At 42.4% G+C, this 25,841-nt stretch overlaps 1 protein-coding gene across 1 annotated transcript; it reads left to right on the top strand.

Moving 5' to 3' along the window:
• The first annotated feature begins 1,853 nt into the window (after positions 1-1,853).
• On the top strand, positions 1,854-24,331 carry LOC139068916 (uncharacterized). Its single transcript, XM_070549717.1, has 3 exons — positions 1,854-2,091; positions 9,217-10,057; positions 21,804-24,331. The coding sequence occupies exons 2-3, from the start codon at positions 9,790-9,792 to the stop codon at positions 23,750-23,752; spliced, it is 2,217 nt and encodes a 738-aa protein (XP_070405818.1). The 5' UTR covers positions 1,854-2,091; positions 9,217-9,789; the 3' UTR covers positions 23,753-24,331.
• The last annotated feature ends 1,510 nt before the right edge of the window (positions 24,332-25,841 follow it).

Genomic DNA, 25,841 nt, shown 5'->3' with positions numbered 1-25,841 from the left:
TTTGTCTTATGTTCATGTTAAAGGAAAAGGCTGTAAACTATTTACAATGATTTATAAAGCTGCCTACATTTTGTCACTCGTTTAAGATTTCCCAAAGATGGAGAAAGGAGGCAGTGGGATGTTGCCCTAAGAAGTGTCTGCGATCTTCCTCAGAGCTGACGCTCAGTGGCGTCACGATCAAAACTGTCAGCAAGGTAAAAAACCTTTCCTGTGTTTCAAAAATAACCTAAAAATGCGGTCAGAAGAAAAACACAAAAGATGTTTGTATTCTTTTGAAAAACTGCTGGCTTATCAAATCCCCCTGATAAATAAATACAATGAATACATTCCACACTTACTAATCATGATTACTTGTTTGCCTTTAGGTAGTCAAACTATAGCTCTTGTCTGATTTCTCTCCTGACATCATGTTGTTCTATAGGCCTGTGTAAAGTATGAAGGCAACCACACTCCAGTTACATTGGTAATTGTAATTTCAGGATTTGTTGTGCAGCGAGCCATGACCAAGCTGTCCTGTGAAGTCTGCCACCAGCCTGGTGATGGATGCTGCATCTGCCTGTGATGACCAAAGCTACCATTAGCTGACTCTGAAGAACAACGGGGGTCTTGTGGTCCCATCTGAAGGTACTGTGAGGGTCATCAGAGCAGCAGAGTGGGCAATTTGCCAGGCAGCAGTGGGCAGACGATCACAGCCTATCAAACCACTGGAGGTCATCTACATTGATGACATTTTGATTGGGGAGCACATCAGCGAGACACAGTACAGAATTGAGTCTCACTCCCATACACTGTTGACATCTATTGTCTCCCTGTTCTTTAAGCTGAGGATGCACCACATTGCAAGATTAGCCACTCTTAGCTTTCAGTGTGAGACAGAAGCTCACAAAAGCTGTCCTTTTAGGAAATCACAATGTGCTTTAGCATCTGTCTTAGATCTGTTATTTTCAAAATAAAAAAGATGTATAATCTGTAATAAACAAGTTTTTCATAACTGTCAGTCCGTCATTCATTTACTCATTCATTGAAGTGTTTATTTAGCCCTTTACTTTAACTCACAATTATCCCAGTTCCCTCTTCTCAAACTTTCATTTTAAATGGGTTGCAGGCTGAAAGTGATAACTTGCCAAAGCAAGTATATATTAGGTTCATGTTACTTGCAAATATTAAAGTCAAATTAAATAAAATATAGTTTGTATATTTGTCTTTTTATAAAATATTTTCCCAGCCATTGAGGTTCTAGAGTTGTTTTGCTTTTTGGACTGGGTGTTTTGACTTTAAATTTTGTTTCATGCTTCTATGTATTTTTTTTGTGTGTGTTTGTTTTACTATTTTCTGTAAATCAGGTTTTTGAGTTTTTATTTACAAGTTGATATAGTAAGTTATAAGGTATCTTAAAACTTATATTTATAAGTTGACCTCAGTTTACAAACTACAGCTAGTTCATCAGAAGCAGATCTTGTTGACATTAAAAAGGTAAGTCTACGGGAAATTGACAGGATAGGGGGAAACGGCTGGAAAGTGGAGTGAAATAAGGGGAGTTTCCTGCCAAAACTGATATATTTCATAGCCACGTCTCTAATGTTTCTAAAAAAAATCAAACCGTATGAAATCCGTTGAAAATTGAGAAAGTTAAAGAGTTGTTTAAATAGTGCATGCACCACTAAACACCAGTGGTAGAGGAGGGCAGCTGTCCGAAATAAAGATGGCCGACGCGTACGGACATCAGGGTCGGGTCCATTGACTAAGGATCTAGCTAATATATATTATATCTATGGTCACAGATGGCTCCAGTATGCATCGTTAGACACGCCTTTTGTAGAACCCCACCAATCAGAGCTCACGTTGTCTTATAAACGTCTCCCTCCGTCACACGTTTTTCTTTGGATAGTGGTGAAAGTTACAAAGTGACGCTGAAAGACGAGGTTGGAAAACGAAAGTAATACGACCGCGATTGAACTATGTGGATAGCAGCCACTTTTTGATATATATTTTTAATCTGATGGGGGTTTTATCCTTGCCGCGTCGGGTTGTGAAACAGATCTACTTGGAGAAGAACACGTTTATCAGTCTAGGAGACTACTGCAGAAGTCGGTGAGTGGCGCCATTGGACACATGTTTTAAGTGTTTTTCGTATTTTCTTTTACACCATTTTAAAACTTAGTTGTAACGCGTGTTCGTTCAGACCTTAAGTGAACACATGAAAACCGACTCGAACTAACGTTCTCTGTATCCTTCCGCTGTTGCAATGCTTGTTGGAATAACGAGTGATTCTCAATCTGCTCTTCTTAAGTACAAGTTGAGTTAAAAGTTTAGTGTAAATGCGCATGAAAGCTTTAAAGAATATCATTAGGATTACCAAATCAAAGTTGGCTTAACTTTATGTTAGACACCGGTTTGCGCCAAAATTATCAAACCTGTGGTATAAAGTTAAATCAACTTGAATGTTTAATCCAGGGGAAGCCAGTTACGAGCCTGGAGGGCCGGTATGTAGCACGTTTTAGTAGGTTTCTCTGCTCCAACACACAATATTCAGTGGTTGAATCTCCTGTGCTGCAGCTCGTCAGGCTCTGCAGAAGCCTGTTAATCACCAGCTGATTAAAACCAGGTGTGTTGAAACGGGGTTACAAACTACAACGTGCTGGATAACGGCCCTCCAGGCCTGGAACTGAATACCCCTGAATTAAGCGATCCTTTTGGTGCCCTGATGTTATTTTTAATTTCCTAACCCTAAATCATTTCCCTGTATGTAATTATCTGCAAATATGAGATTGGGCATTTGTGGTATGACTATGATCTGCTTTGTTGATCATTGTGATGCACTTTGTGATCTTCTGTGAGGAGTGATAATTAAATAAACTACCGTATTTTTCACACTAAAAATCATTGATCTTCCCCTTTAATCTTCCCCTGAACCGGCAGCGCGCCTTTTAATACGAATGTGTCTTTTATACATGTATTAAGGACGTAAGTGAAGCCAGCCACACCTGCAGGAAAACAAAGCCGTAGCACCGCCCACCCTCACCAAATTAAAGGTGTGGCACTGCTCTACACAGGTATACCGGTAACCAGCCATGGCACCAGCGAAGAGACACCTTACATGCAGAGTTCAAGCTCAAAGCCATTGCTCACACCGTTGAGCATGGAAACAGAGCAGCAGCGAGAGAATACAAAATTAAGAGTTGATGGTCTGCAAGTGGAGAAAGCTGGAAGACCAGCTGCTGCAGGTGAAGAAAACACAGCGTAGCTTCAGAGGCAACAAGGCAAGATGGCCGCTGCTTGAAGACCGAGTTGAGCAGTGGGTCACAGAGCAGCGAGCAGAAGCGTCTTCACCTTCTCCATTCGTCTCAAAGCTGCAGCATTAGCACGACAGATGGACATTGCGGACTTCATAGGAGGCCCTTCTTGGTGTTTTTGCTTCATGCAGAGGAGAGTGCTTTCTATCCGCTTTTTTCAGTATTGCTGCTGAATAATTTTTATAGCCGCTATGGACAAATCTGTACAGAGCTGTGTTGCTGCGGTCTGAAAGGTCAACAGCGCCTGTGCGTAAAGATAGGACTTTAATATAAACAGCTTCTATTAAACAATGTGTTTAAAGTCCTATCTATAGAGCGGTGATGTCGACTAGTGACTAGTTCATACAACCCCTGCTACTGCTCCCCAGAGTGTTCTGCAGCATAATCAGCACGTTCTCTTTGAACTTGATATCAAATTTTCGCCTCCTCTTCGTCTCCGCACGGTTAAAGTTACCCTCGCGGTCTGTCACTGGCAAATCAAAAGTGAGACGGATGACACAACCGTCCCCGTACTTGCTTGTTACCACATTCCACCCGGCCACAATAAAAAACCGGCCATTATTCACCTCCGTCGACTCAGACACCGGCCAAAATATGATACCCGGCAGTTAATTAAATACAGGCTAATATTAGAGGATTTACAGTATGTTCATTTATGCACTCAATACTTGGTCGGAAATCCTTTTGCAGAAATGACTGCTTCAATGCGGCGTGGCATGGAGGCTAAGCTTTTCAGTAGATGGAAGCATGAAGTGCTCCAAAATCTCCTGATAGCTAGCTGCATTGACCCTGCCCTTGATAAAACACAGTGGACCAACACCAGCAGCTGACGTCGCACCCCAGACCATCACGGACTGAGGGTACTTGACACTGGACTTCAGGCATTTTGGCATTTCCCTCTGCCCAGTCTTCCTCCAGACTCTGGCACCTTGATTTCTGAATGACATGCAAAATTTGCTTTCATCTGAAAAAAGTACTTTGGACCACTGAGCAACAGTCCAGTGCTGCTCCTCTGTAGCCCAGGTCAGGCGCTTCTGCCGCTGCTTCTGGTTCAAAAGTGGCTTGACCTGGGGAATGCGGCACCTGAAGCCCATTTCCTGCACACGTCTGTACACGGTGGCTTTGGATGTTTTCACTCCAGACTCAGTCCACTGCTTCCGCAGGTCCCCCAAGGTCTGGAATCGGTCCTTCTCCAAAATCTTTCTCAGGGTTCGGTGACCTCTTCTCATTGTGCAGCATTGTCACGCCTCAGGAATCTTTTGCAGGTGTTTAGGGTTAATTAGTTGATTCAGATGATTTGGTTAATAGCTTGTTTACAGAACCTTTTCATGATATGCTGTTTTTTGAGATAGGGATTTTGGGTTTTCATGAGCTGTATGCCAAAATTATCAATATTAGAAACAAAAGGTTTGAACTACTTCAGTTGTGTGTAATGAATCTAATATATATGAAAGTCTAATGTTTATCAGTACATTACAGACAATCAGGGCTGCAACTAACGATTATTTTCATAATCGATGAATCTGTCGATTATTTTTTCGATTAATCGGTTTGTTATTGTTTAGCTATTTAACCTATACAAGTGATGAATACGTTTCAGTTAAGAAAAAGAAAAACATAGGAGAGTTGTGCAGTTGACTGCAATCTATTTTATTGCACATGAACACAGTCAGCAGTGTAAAATGAGCTAAACAGTGCAAAATATCAGTCCAGAATAATTTTTTGGCATCAAAATGTAAGAGGTAAATTCCATAAAAAATAATGTAGAATCTAGAATAGAGTTTGTAAGTGGTATGCATTGCTGGGGGGTGAGTGTCTTGTTCCCCATGTAGTTGTCCATCGTTGCTTGTTTTTTTTTCTGCATGAGAAACACAAATAGACTGAAATAAGTACACATATAAAATAAAGCAGCACACACACTACAACACCAAATCAATATTATATTATTTGAATTAATTAACTATATACAGTGATCATTTATTTTGACAAAAATGTGTTGTGAGGCGTTTTACAGCGTTAGATAGTAAAACAGCCTTTTAATAGTTAAAAAAAATGACTTTCTGAATTTCTCCTGTATTTAAAAATTGAAAGCATACAACTATGCCGCGTTATATTCACCTGGACAGAGCTCGTCTGTATATTTTTCTCCGCGGAGTTGTCCTTTTTTGAATGAGGAACATAGTTATGGGTTTGTGCCGTTTTTCTCTTAACGAGAACATTCTTATAAACAGAAATTTGGCAAGCGCATGATACACAACACGGAGGAGATTCACGATTGCATCTAGTCAGTCAGAAGTAGAACAACGTAGACTGACGCGGCAAAAAAAACATGTTTAACATCCACTATAACAAACTCGGCTAAAACACTAAGTCCCAAATTTGATCGGCGTGTAGTGATGGACCACTATACTTAGCTTGTTTATTTTCTATTACTTACTGGGCTGGCGCTTCCTCTGCTGCATTTGCCCCCACATGTTTTCGTCTCAATTGTTCACTTAGGGACGTCGTGCTTCCGTGCCATGCTAGATGGTTTTTGGATATTTTGCAGGTCACCCGTCTTTTCATGGCATCTAGAGTGAAGTGCTCCCATACTCGTGAGGTATTTGTCCAGAATTTCTCTTCAGTATTGTCGCTTCTATTTTTCTTCCGTATTTCTTCTTGTTCCGCCATCTCTCACAGCAAGATGCGCATCAGTAACGTGTTACGTCATGAAAAACGAGGGCACTTATTGGCTCGTTTCTTCTTCTACGGTTCCACTGGTAGATCAGTGGCTCATTACTGCCACACACTGGCGGCAAATTGAACAGATTGTAACCGATGTGAGATTGTGGTAAAAATAGACTTTATGCGGTAAAATGTGATTATTAAACAACTAATCAATGACTAAAAATGTTAACTATTTTACTAATCGATTATAATCGATTAAATCGATTAGCTGTTTCAGCTCTACAGACAATAATGAACTTTATCACAATATGCAAATTTTTTGTGAAGGACCTGTAAACTTGGAAAACAGGTTTTCTTAACATTCCTTGTCTTTGTATGTAGAGTAAAGTGTAAAAATGAAAGGAAACGACACAAGCTAAGGCTGGGCAATATGGCCTAAAATCAATATCATGATATTTTGAGGATTTCACCTCGATAACTACGGGTATGGGCAGAAACAAAAGTTGTCCACTAGATGGGGCTGTCACATGTATTATGTTGAGTCACATTTTTTGCGTGACTCAAGGTTGTACACAGGGTCCGAAATTAAATTTTTTACTCACCGGCCAAGTTGGCCGGTAGATGATGAAAATCTACCGGCCAAGCATATTTTTTACCGGCCAAAATTCTAAATGATTTAGATCTACCTAAAGCATGTAATTCTATATTATGTTGATTCCAAACAGAGTGACAAAAAAATTAAAACATCAATTAATAAGGAAAACAACTCTTTTGTCATTTTTACTATTTATTTATTTATTTTTAGAGATGTTTTTATGAACTCTTTCATTGAAATCTAGTCAGACTCCTTGTTTTCTCTGTCCATGAAGTCTGGCCTCCTGCTTCTGACACCGTCTTTGTGCCAAAGCATTACAGCCTCATTTGGGTCCTAGTCCTTGATCTCTGGAGAACACAGCTGCACCATAAGAATATCTGAAAGTGTGTCAGGGCTAGGGTTGTCACGGTAACCGGTGTAGCAGTAAACCCCGGTAAAAAAGTTGACAATAAATAATAACAGTCTTGTTTAAATATATATATATATATATATATATATATATATATATATATATATATATATATATATATATATATATATATATATATATATATATATATATAATCTCGGTGGATTACCGTGGCTGCGGTGTAGGCGCGGTGACCCTTACCAGCCACCGTATCATCTGGAAGTTGCCGGCGGCACATGCACACTTTGTTGTTTACGACCAAAACGTTCTTTAAGCTAAAGCTGAAATAATGGCATGAGGAGACGGCAGCGCTCTGGACATTTATTATCCCTCAAAGAAGACAAAGTCGGAAGTATGGGCATTTTTGGGATATCTGAAGAATGCCGAGGGACAGTTGTCTGTGAAAGGCAGCAACGCTACGTGACCATCATAATGTAGCCATTGTCTCACGACTCCGCCGTCTCCAGTTCGCCACTTTTCACAAAATCTTCTGGTTGCCACTGGTCCTGGTGGTTTTTCTTCCAGTTCGACGAGTTTTCTTTTGGAAGGCTGGCTGACTCCAGTTAAAAACCGCCACATTTCACCGCTAGTTTTAACACGAAGCTAACTGCTAACTTGATAAACTGATTGAATGGGATAGGTGGAAATGACGTTGGATGCGGCGTTCACGTTTCGCGTACGTTTGTGTAAGTTGCATGCAGGCGGGAGGAGTATCAGAAATCCGTGGAAGATGACTGATAAACATAACTAATTTTGGTGCAAACATTTACTCGCCAGGTGGTAGGTAGAGCTCAAAAATTTACTCACCAAATGGAGCAATTTGCTCGCATTTGGCGATTGTTAATTTCGGACCCTGGTTGTACAGCTTCTTAAAGAGACATTAATGTTGCAACATACACATCTTTTCATTTTTTTATTATCACATTTTAAGACATGGGCTAAATTATCCCGAGAAGAGTGAGAAATTTTGATAACGATACATTTTCGATTTATTGCCCATAGGGATGGGTACCTTTGACATCTGAATCGATTCGGTACTAATTCCCGGTACCTAGGAATCGATATCGGTACTTAATGGTACCAATTTTCGATACTTTTGAGTGTTTATTATTTTAATTTTCTTTTATAATATATATTTTTGTCAATATGTAGCAATATTTGATAAATATCACGATAAATAACATTCAACTGTTTGTATTCTAACATCGTCCTTGTTGTTTTATAAGCTGATAATTAAACTGAAGCAAACATCTTTACTGTGAACTAAATTTACTGTGCATCTACATTCCTTTTGCCGTCTTTTTTCATTTGATTTTTCCTACTGGGAAGTTAGAATTTCCAAGGAGAAGGCGAACGCACCATTAGCTGATAACAACGGTGGGAATGGAAGCTAACATATCAAGCTAACGTTATCTTAAACCATTTATTTAACTGCTGGAGCAGATTAAAACGATGATGTCTCACACTTAGATCGTTGTGACTGGTTTCATCTTCACCCAATCACCTGTCGCGTTTAGTAAAGTGAAGCCAAACTTTAGAGCGCGTTCGTGTTCTAGTCGGAAATTCGGAGTTCCGAGGAGAAAGCGAACGCACCATTAGCGAAACGGAAGCTAACATATCAAGCTAACGTTATCTTAAACATTTTATTTACCTACCGGAGCAGATGAGGATGTCTCACTTAGATCATTGTCGCTGGTTTCATCATCACCCAGTTACCCATCACATTTAGTGAAGTGGTCCTAAGCTTTAGCGTGCGTTCTTTCTACCATGCTGCTCTGTTTACAACTGGTTCGCAGTGAGCGACGACATATCGCTCTTGCGCATGCGCAGCTGTCTTGGCAAGTTCTCGTTATGAAGGACGGGTACTGAAACGAGGCACCGTTTGAAATGACGTGAATCGGTGCTCGGTCGGTACTATGGAATTCGATCGGTACCTTAAAAAGTACCGAATTCGGTACCCATCCCTAATTGCCCAGCCCTAACACAAGCTGTTAATTACGTCTCGTTACCCCACGTATACTGCACAACGCAAAACTCGCCCTGACCTCGAACAATAGGAAAATCTGCTAAAAACTGTCAAATTTGTAGTGTGCGCCTGGCTTAACTGAATACAAATTCATAGGCATTACTAGTGCAGAGGTAGACGATAAATGCAAAAATAAGATGCAAGGCAAAAGTTGTTAGAAAAAATGTGCTTTTTGACATATATATTTAATCATTCACTATTCTTTGTTTTTTGTTTGTTTTCACAGATGGGCTAGCTGCCTAATTTGGATCATTGTATGAAGACTTCTGCAGCATCGCCTTAGTGACCCTTCTACTAAGATCAGCTGTAAACACCCACATTCCAAGACTAGAGTTGGGAAGCAAACTGAAGTGGCATACTTGATATACTTTAGACATAACCGTGCCTAATAGTCTAGTTCAGAGTCAAGGAGATAGACTTTACAGAAAGTCCACACACAACAAGAGCCACAAAAGACCATTGCAGTGTCTGAAACCCACCACCTAAAATCAGTAGATGCACTGCGAAACAAGGAGTAAAGCTAATAAGATCTACAACATGCAGTTTATCTGAGAGAACAATCATATTTAAACAAAAAAGAAATTTAGGGAAAAACTGTTTTTCAACAGCTCATCACATCTACCAAAGAAAACTAAAGCTAATCCAACACCAGTATTGTTCTTCCAAATAAAGAACATATGAAGAGTCTTCAAGTGAAGTCTTATAGATTCTTCAAAGTGTGATTTTATTTTATTTTTTCTCCTCAAAATCACTAGACCAACACAGTTTTGGAGAAGCTCTTTGCACTATCTCACCAGATATGGTCTCCCTGCCCTCTTTTGGCCAACACCTATCAACACATATAGGCACCAAGCTGCGTACAAATGATCAAATATGTGGCTCAATTGCTGAAAAGATTGCCAAATTTAGGGCAAGTTCCATGTCCCAGAAGGGAGAGGGGTCTTTCCCTCATGCTGACAACAACATGCCACAAGATAGAAGAGAAGAACTCCACCAAACTTCCACTTCTTACATGGATCAGCAACGTCTTCATTTTGCCGAGTTGAATCCAGGGCCTACAGAAAAAGGTAAATCATCTGCACAACACAGACATTCAACATACAGGCTAATCATTGCTCTTATAAATTAAGTTGCCAAGTGTACATAAAACACATTAATATACAAAGAATGCATAATTGGCAAGAATCTGGCATTGCATTAGAAATCACAATACAGAAGAGATGGAGTTGGATGACATGGACCAAAACTTGTATCTATATCCATTAGCTGAATTTCGATATATCTTGTATATCTCAATAATTTTCCTCCTGTTAAATACCTTCAGTAATGTAAAGCTAGTTTCATGATGTACTTGCATCCACTACAGAGAATGATCCTCGCATGAATCATGCAGTACAGAGTTATAAAAGTTACGAAGGCAATTGACTATTTCTTCCCGACTAGATGGGTGGGAGTGGTTTGGCCTGTCTGGCCACACAAAAGCCAATTGTCCAATAGCACTGCTCAGCCTAAAACGGCTCAGTACAGTGTGGGTTAACTTAGCTGATCGACAGGCACAGGACCCCGAGTTGGCCAGAAGAAAACATGGGGTGTTAGGGTTGGGAATCAAAAACAGTTTCTTCTTAAAAACTGGTTCCCATTGTTTCAATTCTTAGGAATTGTTCGCCACTTTTGCAAACGATTCCCCTTATCAATTCCAGTCGGCGAAGGACGTCACTGTGCAAGTTGTGTAGCTTACGGAAGCAGGAAACATGGCGTCTAAGCGGCACAAACGCTCGAAAGTTTGGTTAGCGTCGTAGCCACAGTTGCAGTAAAGCTAGACTCCAATCAAATGTTTTATCTTCTCGACCACTTCCAAGATCCTCGCATTTAGCTTGGAGTTCTGAGATTTTCCTCTTCAGCTCTAGCCTGGCAAGCCAGACTAAATAAATGTATTATTTAGTATGGCCAAGCTCCATTGACGGCTCTCGGTTGTGGGGCGGGATCTACCGTTGTCTTTCAAATGATCTCCGCATTCCACTGGACAATGAATGTGACATACTCTTGTTTCACTCTGTTGCATCATCCCACCCACCAGGCATATAGAGTGCCCTGATTGGCCCACAAAGCGGATAAAGCTCTGTGATTTGTTCACTAAGCAGATAGAGCACTATGATTGGCCCACCATTATGGACCAATCACAGCTCTTTATGTGTTTGAAACCCCTCTAGAGAGCTGTGATTGGCTAGCCAGAGTCCTGGTAGGAGCTGCTGAGGTTCCAATGGAGCATGCCTAGACCATTCTTTGCAAAGCAAGAATTTGGTCTAGTTCACTAGGCTACTTCAGCTCTGCTGCAGCGAGATAACTTCATTACACCAAGAGAAGCTCTTCATTTATTCAAATCAATCAGCTGTGTTTAAAAATGTAAAATCAGCAGTAATCATGTGCCGAAAACACACTCTAAAAAGCAGTAACAAGGTAAATTAAAGCTGCAAGCAGCGTCGTTCGGCCCTCGCAGCGAAGCTGCTCGCCCTCCGTCCGCACCCCCTCCGCTCCATCCCAGACGCTCTCCAAACCCAGCTCCGCGCCGCTCCGTCCTGGCCGGCAGCTGGGGGCACCAGGGCACGTCTGGCAGAACAGAAACGTCAACCACCCCGACACCAGAATCCGTGAACGGCCTCCTCGTCCACACCTCACCCTTACTCAGCATCCCCTCCGAGCCCACCATTACACGTCTCACCACTAGGAGATACGCTACCTTTGCCACACTGGTGATGTGATGTTCAGTCTCGGGCAAATTGGAGGCTGTTTGTGGAAGTTACAGTCAAACGTAAGGTCACAGTGTCACGCCAGAATTCGCCATGGCATCAAAGCCCCTCCCTTTCTGAAAAGCTATCAGATCTGAATGGTCATTACAACATCATGAAGACAGTGCATGACCTTAGTGTCATGTTGACTAATTTAGAGGGGACAAATATGGGCATTTCACCATAAAAAATAGACTTCCTGTAGTCAGGGGGCGGGGCTTAGGTGATGTCAGTTGTCCACATTGTCATTGTCTTCAGATGTGGTCAGTGATCACACAGACAAAGTTTGAATTGGATCTGATCATGCACATGGGAGTTATTAAGTCAAGTAACGTAATGGGGACTGGTCAAAGTTTGAGGCTTAGCCACGCCCACACCTTTATACTTATTTAAAATCCGACAGTTGAATTTTTTCCTCTATGTCTTAAGAGTATATAGCAGGAGTTTGAAGGTGATCGGTAGGGCTGTAGCGAAGCCTCGACGAAGTCGACGGCTCGATTCTAAAAAATTTGTCGACGTCAGATCCGGAAGTCGACGCACCGCGCCCACTTGTTGCATCCCCAGGAGTTTGTAAATAGAGGAGGAATCTGCCCGTTTTTCCTCTAGTTCGCCCTCTTCTCCACCTTCACTAACATCTCCGCCAAATACCGAAGACCCGGAACAATGTCCGTCCACTACTAGATTCCTTTCCTGTTTTGCCCGCCTTCGTCTCCCGGCAACGGACAACAACTTCCGGGGTCAGATGCGCTGCTTCGTGTCTATCGCAGATGTAGAAAATCACCGGGAGCGTTTCTCCCTTCATAAAGGAGCTTCTTTCAGACATGAGGAGAGCTGTTTTGGTGGTAGCAGTCTCTCCTCCGTGCTGGTCTGTTTGCTGCTGGGTGTTTTTGGTTTATTTAAACTTGGTAACTTGAACTTAACGTTGGTAAAGCTACTGTTAGCATCTTCGCTAACAGCTTCTTGCGTTGGGATGAGCTGTTACGTTTTGGTTTAGAGTTCATGTTTTTTGTGGTGTAGATCTCCCTTTTATTACATTTAGAGTGTTGTGGGTTTTCGGTTTAGTGTAAAATATCACCTGAGTTTGGTTTAACCCGTAACACCACTCGCCTCACGCACATAAGTGACCAAAACAAAGAAGCATGGAGACACTCCATCTTCTACCACCTCTCAGGCAGCAGCCTGCACTCCCAAGTTATACACGTCATCAGAACATAACCAACCGCAACACAATAAAAGCAGTGTTATACAAAATGGAAGGCCTGTAGTGTTTATTCTCTTACAGTAAGAATTTATCAATTTTTTTGAGGAATTTATTTGAGATTTTCTGGTTTTTGTTAATTGTGCAATAGAAAAATAATCATTAGATTAGTTTTCTAAATAGTCATTAGAATAGTCGACTATTCGATAAAATAATCGTCAGAATAATCGTTTTAAAAATAATCGTTTACCCCCAGCCCTAGTGATCGGTGGAAAGGACGACAAGACATCATTCTCCTAATAACGTGTGCGAAAACCACTAAATCGAGTACTTGGACCAAAATGGCCGACCTCCTGTGCGACATTGCGCTTGGCTCCAAGAGACTTTTTTGTAGGGCCTGAGACACTACACTAGTGTGCCAAATTTCGTGATCCTCAGTCAAAGCATGGCTTGGGGCTGACAGTTTTAATGGTCCTAGGGGGTGCCATTTCAGAAATTAGGCCACGCCCACAAACTTTAGCTGTCCAATTCTATTAGGGGTCAGAGTAGGATCACTCATCAGAAATTGTGTGGCGATGTCACAATGACTGAAAAAATTAGAGACAAACGTATTTCCATGGCGTGATGGCGAATTTCGCCATGCTCCCAAAGCCCCGCCTTTATTCGAAACCTGCCAGTACTATAGACCAAGTGACCTCAACTTGTCTGCTGCTATTTGCCAGTGATTGCTGATGATTGGTTAAAAGGAGTCCAATAGGGAGCTGTGAAAAAAAGAGTGGCGTGGCGACAGGTCAAAGTTTGAGGCTTAGCCACGCCCACAACTTTATACTTATTTAAAATCCGACGGTTGAATTTTTTCATCTATGTCTTAAGAGTGTATAGCAGATTTTTGAAGGTGATTGGTGAAAAGGGTGATGGAGCATCCTTCTCCAAACAACGTGTGCGAAAACCACTAAATCGAGTACTTGGACCAAAATGGCCGACTTCCTGTGCGACTTTGCACTTGGCTCCAAGAGACTTTTTTGTAGGTCCTGTGACACTACATTAGTGTGCCAAATTTCGTGATCCTCAGTCAAAGCATTGCTTGGGGCTGATAGTTTTAATGGTCCTAGGGGGCGCTATTTCAGAAAATAGGCCACGCCCACAAACTTCAGCTGTCCAATTCTATTAGGGGTCAGAGTAAGATCACTCACCAGAAATTGTGTGGCGATGTCACAATGATTGAAGAAATGAGAGACAAACGTAATTCTATGGCGTGATGGCGAATTTCGCCATGCTCCCAAAGCCCCGTCTTTATTCTAAACCTGCCAGTACTATAGACCAAGTGACCTCAACTTGTCTGCTGCTATTTGCCAGTGATTGCTGGTGATTGGTTAAAAGGAGTCCAATAGGGAACTGTGAAAAAAAGAGTGGCGTGGCGACAGGTCAAAGTTTGAGGCTTAGCCACGCCCACACCTTTATACTTATTTAAAATCCGACGGTTGAATTTTTCCCCCTTTGTCTTAAAAGTATATAGCAGAAATTTGAAGGTGATTGGTGAAAAGGGCGATGGTGCAACACTCTCCAAACAACGTGTGCGAATGCCACTAAATCGTGTACTTGGACCAAAATGGCCGACTTCCTGTGCGACTTTGCACTTGGCTCCAAGAGACTTTTTTGTAGGTCCTGAGACACCACATTAGTGTACCAAATTTCGTACTCCTCAGTCAAAGCATGGCTTGGGGCTGACAGTTTTAATGGTCCTAGGGGGCGCTATTTCAGAAAATAGGCCACGCCCACCAGATGTTCACATCAGATTCTATTTGGGGCCAGACTAGGATCACTCCCAAGAAGTGTTGTGGCGATATCTTTAGAAATGACGAAATGGGAGGCAAACGTAAGGCCTAAGCGGTACGCCTGACTTCGCCGCACCGCCACAGCCCCGCCTTCTGCAGAAAACTCCCATAAAGTGACGCCAAGCAACCCCAACTTGTCTTCAGTTACCTGCTACAAATCTGGGATGATTATTTGAAAGGGCGAATTTTGGAAAATTTCCCAGTAAAACTTGACCTTTTAAGTCCTGAGGGGGCGGGGCTTATGTGACATCATTAATCGACCACTCATTTATCTTCGGAGGGCGATGACGATTGTCCATAGAACATTTCTTTAACTGTAATTCTTTCATTTATGAAATTATAGCAATTTGAATTTTTTTGGCGAGTGCTCGAACTTTGAGGCCTGGCCCCGCCCCTTCAGTATTTACGAAAAGTCAATTTTATTGTCTCATTTGAATCGTCTATCGCTTCTGTTCGATCTCGCACTATTTTTTAGACGATGGTGCGAAAAATGACCAAACTGTTCAACCAAATATAGACCCTAGAAATGGCCAAAACGGGGTCAAAATGGCCAATTTACTCCAAAATGGCCGACTTCCTGTTTGATATTGACCATGGGTGCAAGAGACTTTTCTGTGCGGACTGTTGAGTACTACAAGTATACCAAATTTCATAACTGTACAATAAACTAAGCTTTAAGGAGAGGGGTATTTTTCACTTTCTAGGGGGCGCTGTTCAGCCACTTTTTTAAGAACTTTCACATCGCCAGTGAAATACGTAAATTTCACGCACTTTCTATATTGGGCCAGAATTTGGTGACTTTTTGGATATGCTAAGACCCCCTAAAGGCCACCCAAAGACGCGGAAGAAAAAAAATAAAAATTAAAGCTGCAAGCAGCGTCGTTCGGCCCTCGCAGCTCCGCGCCGCTCCGGCCTGGCCGGCAGCCCTGGGCACCAGGGCACGTCCGCAGAACACAAACGTCGACCACCCCAACACCAGAAACGGCTAACGGCCACCTTGTCCGCACCTCACCCTGACTCAGCATCCCCTTTGAGCTCACCATTACATTTTATGTCTCACCACTAGGGAATCCTCTATCTTTACCACACTGGTGGTGTGATGACAGTGACCAACTTTAATGCTATTCTGACCATGTTTTTTAAAGTTATCGAAGGATAACGTTATCTAGGTGGCGCTGTGACCAACTACAGAAAAGTCCCATTGAGGTCAGCTTTGGTGACATTATATAACATTCACCAACCGTTTGTGCCTCATTGGCTAAAGGGCATGATTGTTCATTGCCATATTCAGTTTCGGGCAAATCGGAGGCCGTTTGTGGAAGTTACAGTCAAATGTAAGGTCATGGCGTCACGCCAGCATTCACCATGGCATCAAAGCCCCTCCCTTTCTGGAAAGCTATCAGATCTGAATGGTCATTAAAACATCATGAAGACAATGTATGACCTGAGTGTCATTTTCACTAAATTAGAGGGGACAAATATGGCCATTTCACCATAAAACAATAGACTTCCTGTTGTCAGGGGGCGGGGCTTAGGTGATGTCAGCTGTCCACATTGTCGTTGTCTTGAGATGTGGTCAGTGATCACACAGACAAAGTTTGAATTAGATCTGATCATGCACATGGGAGTTATTAAGTCAAGTAATGTCATGGCGAAAGGTCAAAGTTTGAGGCTTAGCCACGCCCACACCTTTATACTTATTTAAAATCCGACGGTTGAATTTTTTTCCCCTTTGACTTAAAAGTACATAGCATAAGTTTGAAGGTGATCTGTGTAAAGGGCGACGGGCCATCAATGTCCAAACAACGTGTGCGAAAACCACTAAATCGAGTACTTGGACCAAAATGGCCGACCTCCTGTGCGAAATTTCGCTTGGCTCCAAGAGACTTTTTTGTAGGTCCAGAGACCCTACATGAGTGTACCAATTTTCGTAATCCTCAGTCAAACCTTGTCTTGGGGCTGACAGTTTTAAAGGTCCTAGGGGGCGATATTTCAGAATATAGGCCACGCCCACAAATCTCAGCTGCCCAATTCTATTGGGGGTCAGACTAGGATCACTCACCAGACATTTTGTGGCGATGTCACGATAATTGAAGAAATGAGAGGCAAACGTATTGCCATGGCGTGATGGCGAATTTCGCCATGCTCCCAAAGCCCCGCCTTTTTTCAAAACCTGCCAGTACTGTAGACCAAGTGACCTCAACTTGTCAGCTTTTATTTGCCAGAGATTGCTGGTGATTGCGTAAAAGGAGTCCAATAGGGAGCTGTGAAAAAAAGAGTGGCGTGGCGACAGGTCAAAGTTTGAGGCTTAGCCACGCCCACACCTTTATACTTATTTAAAATCCGACGGTTGAATTTTTTACTTTATGTCTTAAGAGTATATAGCAGATGTTTGAAGGCGATTGGTGAAAAGGGCGATGGAGCATCACTCTCCAAACAACGTGTGCGAAAACCAGTAAATCACGTACTTGGACCAAAATGGCTGACTTCCTGTGCAACTTTGCACTTGGCTCCAAGAGACTTTTTTGTAGGTCCTGAGACACCACATTAGTGTACCAAATTTCGAAATCCTCAGTCAAAGCATGGCTTGGGGCTGACAGTTTTAATGGTCCTAGGGGGCGCTATTTCATAAAATAGGCCACGCCCACCGGATGTTCACATCAAATTTTTTGGGGGGCTGGACTAGGATCACTCACAAGAGGTTTTGTGGCGATATCTTTAGAAATGACGAAATGGGAGGCAAACGTAAGGCCACGTCGGTACGCCTGACTTCGCCGCGCCGCCACAGCCCCGCCTTCTGGAGAAAACTCCCATAAAGTGACGCCAAGCAATCCCAACTTGTCTACAGTTACCTGCTACAAATATGGGGTGATTAGTTGAAAGGGCGAATTTTGGACAATTTCCCAGTAAAACTTGACCTTTTAAGGCCTGAGGGGGCGGGGCTTATGTGACATCATCAATCAACCATTCATTTGTCTTCGGGGGGCGATGACGATTGTCCATAGAAAATTACTTTAAATGTAATTCTTTTATTTATGAAATTAAAGATATTTGAATTTTTTTGGCGAGTGCTCGAACTTTGAGGCCTGGTCCCGCCCCTTCAGTATTTACGAAAAGTCAGTTTTATTTTCTCATTTTAATCGTCCATCGCTTCTGTTCGATCGCACACTATTTTTGAGACAATCGTGCGAAAAATGACCAAACTGTTCAACCAAATATAGAGCCTAGAAATGGCCAAAACGGGGTAAAAATGGCCACTTTAGTCCAAAATGGCCGACTTCCTGTTTGATATTGACCATGGGTGCAAGAGGCTTTTCTGTGCGTATTGTTGAGTTCTACAGGTGTACCAAATTTCATCACTCTACTATGAAAAAAGGTCAATGCGGAGGGGTATTTTTAATTTTCCAGGGGGCGCTGTTGAAACATTTTTATACCAACTTTCATGTTGACAGTGAAATACGTAAATTTCACGCACTTTCTATATTGGGCCAGAATTTGGTGACTTTTTGGATATGCTAAGACCCCCTAAAGGCCACCCAAAGACGCGGAAGAAAAAAAAAGAAAAAAAAAGAAAAATAAACGGAGCAGATACAATAGGCCTTCGCAGCGCTTCGCTGCTCGGGCCTAATAAACGGAGCAGATACAATAGGCCTTCGCAGCTTCACTGCTCGGGCCTAATTAACAAGGATGATTCAACCGTTGTCCCAGACAGTGATGAGTGTTGAGGGGTTTGGTTGAGTTCAGTCAATCTTTTTAAGAATACATTTCCAGAAGAAGGTGAAGCCTTTTTGTTCGCAACATATTTTTAGGTTACTGTCATAACCCCAGTTCTCTGAGTAATATGAGTGAGATGTGTCATTATGGGATGAACCCCTCCAGGGATTCCTCAGAAGCACTTATCTCAATATGCCTGTCCTGATTGGCCAGTGATGTCACCTGCTACTAGAAGTAGCAAGCATCCCAGCACACGCGTCATTTAAAATAAACACCTCTTCTCACTTTGCCCAGCAAGAAGGGTTGTCTGGTGAGACAACTCACTCATTTTACTCAGAGAAATTGGATTACGACAGTGACCTAAAGTTCTCTTTCTTAATGAGTAACTAAACCCCAAAATAACTTTTATTTGCTAATTAGCCAGGGTTTTCCCCAGCGCTTTATAAGCCTGGCGGGCCGCCTGGCTTTGCTTGCCCACCTGCCAGGCTAAGCATCATGCCCCTCCCCGACCCTACCGTGTCCGCTGACACGAACGGCGCAGCAAAACTAGAGCCCTCCATCAGCTCATACTGGTGAGAAACAGCATTGGAATGTGTGCAACCACCTCACCCCCGCTCTAACAGAGGAGCGCTGCAGGACGGGGTGCGCAATTCCCCCGCCCCGACGGCCGAAGCCGCGAGGCTTAACTCATTTTCTGGGGGAAATCCTGAATTAACTGTATAATCGGGTCTTAAAAAAATGAACAGAAACAGAAATATTTTATTTGTAGACATGTTTGTGTAAACATGATTAAATCTATGTCTAAAAACGTCTTAGTGCGGCTCCCGTGGCAGAACTGCGGCTACTGCATTTTAAACTTGTGATTGACTGAGGCTGGAACAATTTCACGTCATCGGTACAGTCTCCTTCCACTCCCTCTCCCTCCCAGGATGGAAATTCCCCACACTTGGCCATGCCAATCTGTGCCTCCTGGCAACACTCACTTTCATGCCATTTTTCAAATCTTGACTAGGGGTGGAGTTACATTTTCTGATGGTGTGCAGTCCCTCTTTAACATTGGTTTCAATGTCTCACTATGGGATATGGAGACTCTCGTAGTGCTAGACAGCTTATCCAGCGGTCACCAACCTACAGTACCTAGGCCTAAAGTATGTCTTGGCCTGCTGAGGACTCTACACCCAGAATTGTGTGGGTTTAAGTAGGAGCTGAGATGTGAAGCTTATAGAAACATGCAAATGAAGTGAAGAAGCCTAAAGCCTGATTCATGCTTCTCCGTCTGCGTCAGTGCGGAGACACGCAACATCCTTGCTTGCCTGCCGGAGAGCTCCGCAAGGACGGACGGAGTCGAGCTCTCTTTTCTAAACATCCGTCAGTCGAGACGGACAACGCAAGCTTTTGATTGGTCAGGGCGCTGCCATTGCGCCCTCAAAAACATAAAGAGAGCCGAGGATAACAAGCAGCAGACACGGAGAAGCTTGAAGAATGCCTCATGAAAAAACTAGGAGTGAAAAGATGCGCAGCAAGCGTTTTATTTGCGGACGGAAATGACAGGAAACGTGGGTTTAGAGGTGGGGAGCGCATGAAGAGGTGGAGGAGAATGAGAGACAAATTTGTCCGTGTTAAAAAGTCTTCTATACAAAAAACACAATATAAACACACTATCTTGGACTGATACATGACATGATACCACAGAACAGCGCTACGCCCTCTGTTGTCCTGCCGGGGAATTGCTTTGCAACACTCTCCAGGAGACTGAGAAGTATGAGAGCAAAACGCTTCCGTCAATCCGTGCATGTCTGTCCCTTGCGGAGCTGATGAAGAAGCATGAACCAGGCCTTACTTGCTGCAGCACAAATGTCTTGGACAGACAGCCCTCATAAAGGGGCCCAATAAACAGACAGGCACCTAGGAAAAAAGATAGGTTTCAAAGATACCCTCATGTCACCTGGCGCAAACTGAGTGCAGGACAGGTGCACAGAGGGAGCCTGTAAGTCACTAACCTGCTTTGCAGACACCAAAGCCAGGAGTATCACCACCATAAGAGACAGAATCTTAAGGTCCATCCAACCTAGGGGAAATGCATAAAGCAGTTCCCGTTGTCACTTGTGCGTCAACAGGTCCACGCCTAGTGGAGTGTCTTGGTTGCGCAGGGAGAAGAACGGAATACTGAGCGTTCTGCTTAAAAGCAAAAAGAAACCGTCACCCTGCATGCTCTGTGGCACACTGGAGAAAGTCCCAGGGCAACCACCCAGTGCTAAAAATCTCATGTGCAGACGGCCAAGGTGTACCACTGAAATGGCTGACGACATAAGACCCAGTAGTCTGAGCATAATGCGAATTGCACCGAACTGTGTAGGTGGAAGTGCGCAAGGCAGGACATGTGTTCAAGTACGGCGACAAGCCGTGAACACCCCTGAGTCCAAATTCAGTGAGGGGAACAAAGTGCTTTTTTCCCAGTTTATTCTGAAACCCAGACCACACAAGTGATGGATCTTGATCAGCGTGTGTGTCGTGGTCTCCCTGGACTGTGCCAGCAGGAGTCAGTTGTCCAAATTAATGGCCAGTCGACTACCCCTCTCTCTCAGTGGGACAGTTGCCGCCTCCTTACACCTGACGAATACCCTCGGGCTCAACGAGAGGTCGAAGGGAAGCACGATGTATTCATAACACTCCCTGAAAAGCAAACCTCACATACTTCCTGTGTGAGGTGTACACGGGAATGTGGAAGAATGTGTCCCTCAGGTCAGTTGAGGTGAACCAGTCACCCTGGTGAGTCAGACACAAATTGGATGAGAGCGTGAGCATTTTAAACTTGTACTTTCTGAGGCATTGGTTCAAAGCCCTCTGATCCAGGATCAGGCAAATACCCCTGATGTATTTGATGTATTAAAAATACAAATATAGGACATCTGTAATGCAGGACATTTTTAGGGAAAGTGATACAGGAGTTTACTGGCCAAAACAGGAAACTTGACAGGTATGATCCTGAAATAGTGGTTGAACTCTGTCAGTGAAGTATTTCCCATCACAACTCCACCTCTCCTGGTTCAAACCCCACTGTGAGGCTTGTCTTCTGCACATGGGGGTGCTTTAGGATCGTGAATTGGTCGCACTGAAGATTGCTTGATGTTGCAATACAGTTATAATGTGAACAACCTCACAAAAAAATAGGAATTGAGCATGACGCCCTGCAGTGTGAATGTAGCCTTAGTGTGCCTTTTCATATTCACAACAGTATTTGAATTTAGTCAGTACATTCTTTTTTCCCTCCTATTTACAGGTTGTCCACAAATCCTGCCAGAAGAAACTGTCACTTTGGCAAAGAGCTTGTTGGTTCCGTCTGACATTTCTGCAACGACTTGGGACAAAGTACCAGAGAAATGTCCAAGTTCAACACTTAGTTGCAACTCATCACAGCTACATGGCAGAAAGGATTTGGAAAAACAAGATGTTAGGAGTGATGATTCAACAGGTGTAGAGAGTTCAAAAATCACCAAAAATTTTGAAGACCAACAACATTGTCATTTTGCCTTTGAAGGAAATGTACATGTATCAAAACAATCACTCAGTCAAAACTCTTCATGTTCTGGTGAAGAATTTGAACATCAATTGAGTCCCAAGTGTCACAGCGAGAGAGATTTTGGAGGACAATTAGGTTCCTGTTTTGGTTTGAAAGATGAGTTTGAAAGCCAGACTGATGATGAGGATGACATTTGGGATGTCATACCCTTAAATCTTGATAACCTTAGTTTTGAGCAAGCCGATTACCAGCCTACCCCAGAATACATTTCACAATACAAGTGTGAACATGAAGTTTGCAGGGTTACAAAAGCAGTCCCTGCTTCTGCCTTTTTGAAAATGGAAGTCTTTGACACCCCCGATGAACAGAATCAAACTTTCAAATGTGGTCAACTTTCCTTTGTTGTCCCATCTTCCTGTTGTTATGAGTCATTTATGCAAAGGAAAGACTCAAGCTCAGAACATGAAGATTGCTGTGAAACCGACAATGGCGCTGATTACTCGCCTGCTCCAGAAATCAACAATTTGACTGTTTGCAGAGACTTGAAGAAAAGATTTTCTGAACCTGTAAAACCAAAAACTGATTATTGTGGATCTGAAAAAAAGAGCTATAAGATGGCAAGTTTGCAAGAAAGTCAAGCTTGGGGAAGACCTCAAGAAGACCCACAAGAAGAAAGTATAATTATCATTGATTCTGATTCTGAAAGTGACATTGATTGCATGGAAAAGCAAGAAAGGGACAAAATGCGTCTACCTGTAGACCAACAGCACCATGTAAATACTAACTTAACACAAGGGACTGAAAAATGTGGACTAAATCAAAATGAAAAGTGCAGACCAAGAATTTCAAATGACGAACATATAATAATTATTCTGTCAGACTCTGATGATGATTACAGGGAAATATCTAACATAAAAGAAACTTCTATTTTAGAGTCTATGGACAATGGCAATTCTGAAATGGCTAAAAGTACACTGCTGAATAAAAAGCCTTTAGCAGATTTCCTTAAGCCAAAACATGATCATGCATCTGAACACGAGAAACTAAAAACCAGCAGAGAAGTTATGCCTGCAAACTGCTATGAAAGCAAGAGAAAAGCAAACAATGATTCTCAAAAGAAGAGAGTAGTATCGCCAGAAAGAGAAGATGATGACAATGACTTACACATTCCAAGAAGTGATCTTTCTGCTGAAAGGAAAAGAGTTAAGACAACTGTTTATAATCCAAGAAGCAACCAGAAAAGTAAGCGTTTGGCAGAGCCAGATACCCCACTAGGTGACAGTCCTGTGAATATTCAGCCATCTCATTTGAGTCTAGACAAAGGTGGATTCTCTTCAGACCCCTCCAAAGCCACTAGCAAAAATGACTTGTTTACATCTAGGTTGAGGCGTTTTCTCAGAGAGAAACAAAACAAAAAAACAAAGCCTCCAGGAGTCTACAATGCAGCAGTAGTCAAATTTAACCAGAGTTCACTTCAACCTAGAAGACGTGTTGTTTCACCTAAACAACGAGCTCCCTTTTTCAAGTCCGCAACATCATATTCTCCCTTCGCTCCCCAAAACGGCACATCTTTGACTACCCCAAAGTCAATTCAAGGAACAAGCCACGCAAGGACCAAAATATTTGGTGACTGGGAGAAGCAACATGTACCACTCAGGAAGGAGAGAAAATTCTACAAGGGAGCCAAACACTTAAGACGCACTCTCTAAAACTTTTTAGTGATCCATAATAAAATAAGCCATGCAAACACTTCTTTTTGTATTCTTGAGAAGGAGGTTCTTGTTCCTAATATTGGCATTCATGCATCTCAATTGCTGAAAGTAGATGGAGGTATTACCAACTACCTCAAATTTGTTTTACAGGTTTGAGTTGTGTAATATGCTCCTTTGTACAAATTATATTTTGTAAATAGTAATTTACACGCAATTGTAACCCACAGTTCTTGACAAAACAAAACCGCTGCATTTTTGGCTGACTTACTTTTTTGTACTTCGATGTCAAGATGATAAAGTAAGGTCAGCTTGTATTTTAAAATCACAAGGACATTTCAGGTAACAACTGTTTGTTCTATTTTCTTTTAAAATCATCACTACACATGCTTATAATAGGTTGTAATCATTTTTGTCAAAGCTGTGTTTTGTTAAATTTGCTCTTACCTGCCAAATTTTTATAGGCAGTTGTTTCACAGCTGTGTTCAATGTCTTAATGTCATTTATAATGGCTGCTTATTGACCTATAATTTTATGGGATAGTGTCCGTTTCAATAAATAAAGGCAAAAATAATGCTGTTTGTTGCTTTTTGTTTCAGAATTATGTTGAGAGTTATAGAATTATGGCTGTCTTGGTCAAATTTAGGAAATATTGCATGCAATCGTACCGATTTCAGAGTATGCATTTGAGTGACTAATACCAACACTGTTTGAGTTGAAGCTGCTATAGCAAATCTGCAAACGAGCTAGGTTTTGAATGCAAACAGTCACAGAATGCTCACCCGTCCCTTTGGGTAACCACTGATTCTGCGTCCACTGGAAATGGGAACCCATGTTGCCAGTGGAAACGAGAGAACACTAAACACAAGTAGCCATTTTTTTTGCTCAAGTGTCTTGATGTCAGTGACTTCAAATGGCATTTTTCCTTTTGGGATTTTAGTAATTCATCCTAAAGTTGAGGTGGTAGCAGTCGGCTGTTCCCATTCTGATATTTAGCAGGTGAATCTCGCACCAGTGTTTTGTTGCAAAATTCGGAGGAGTGGACGGTGGACATAGGAAAGTGTGGAAGTGCAGTGGTTCAGTGAGACCCAGAACCAGATGATCCAATGATTGCTTTCAGTTTGAGTTGTGTTAACTGGCAGAGGTTTGTAGACAAATGTGAGAGAACCACTTAATTTTTTTTTATTTACACACTATATTAGAACGGGTATCCAGCACAATTTAGTGGTTTGCTGCAGACACCTGTTAGCAAACCTGATTTCAATCAGCAGGTAATTGAGTTAAAACAAGATCTGCTGGATACCTGCCCTCGAGGCCCGGAATTGAATATGCCTGTGTTAGATGGTTGATAAGAATGTTTTCTTCCAAGATGGCAGTCCTACCAGTCTATTGTTTGTCTGTTGGTCCCTGACAAACCTTTTTGTGTTTGTGTGCTCTTATAGTTAATATTTTCTTTCCATTTTTATTTATTTATTTGAAAATTTTGAGTTGATGTTATTAACATTTTCAATATTTTTGGGAAGTTTTTATTCATGCAATTTGACAGATGGTCCTGGATTGTTTCTCCACCCCAACCGTTGTTGCAGCGACACTGAGGCCTGCAGTCAGGTCCTGTTTGACCACATTCCTAAAATCAACAAACTTCAACCATTTTCAGCTGGGTCCTGCTCTGAACATTTGTCAGTGGCGCATACCTTGGCTGGCCTTTTCAGACCCTTTCACCATTTTCAACAAGGATCCTGCAGGTTTCTGCCTGGCTCTTCAGGGAATTGTGGTCTGGATTTATCTGCTTTCTGTTGGCTTGAATTGGGATTTCCATCATCTGCGGACTGGATCGCTACTACAGTCGAGTTGGCTTGTGTCTGCAACACCATTTGGATCCTGACTCCTTTGTATCTCCCAGAGCTGCTGTACCCACCTAAAGCCTGGTTCTGCTTCGACCTTCCGGGCTGGGCCTGTTGCAGCCACCTAGAGCCTGCTGAGTGGCTTTGCTTGTTGCTAAACAGACTCGTACTGCAGCAACTTCATGGAGACAGAGCCTTCAACACCTTCCTGAAGTGTGGATTATTTGGTAAAGAAAGGAAGAGGG

Source organism: Nothobranchius furzeri, chromosome 1 (genome assembly GCF_043380555.1).
Source record: "Nothobranchius furzeri strain GRZ-AD chromosome 1, NfurGRZ-RIMD1, whole genome shotgun sequence".
Classification (NCBI taxonomy): domain Eukaryota; kingdom Metazoa; phylum Chordata; class Actinopteri; order Cyprinodontiformes; family Nothobranchiidae; genus Nothobranchius; species Nothobranchius furzeri.
This window is presented reverse-complemented; position numbering and strand designations above follow the sequence as displayed.

Bases quoted from the DNA above. Each gene is read 5' to 3' on its own strand.
- LOC139068916 (XM_070549717.1), top strand. From the start codon at position 9,790: ATGGTCTCCCTGCCCTCTTTTGGCCAACACCTATCAACACATATAGGC. The intron at 10,058-21,803 runs GTAAATCATCTG...TCCTATTTACAG, and splicing joins TCCAGGGCCTACAGAAAAAG to GTTGTCCACAAATCCTGCCA.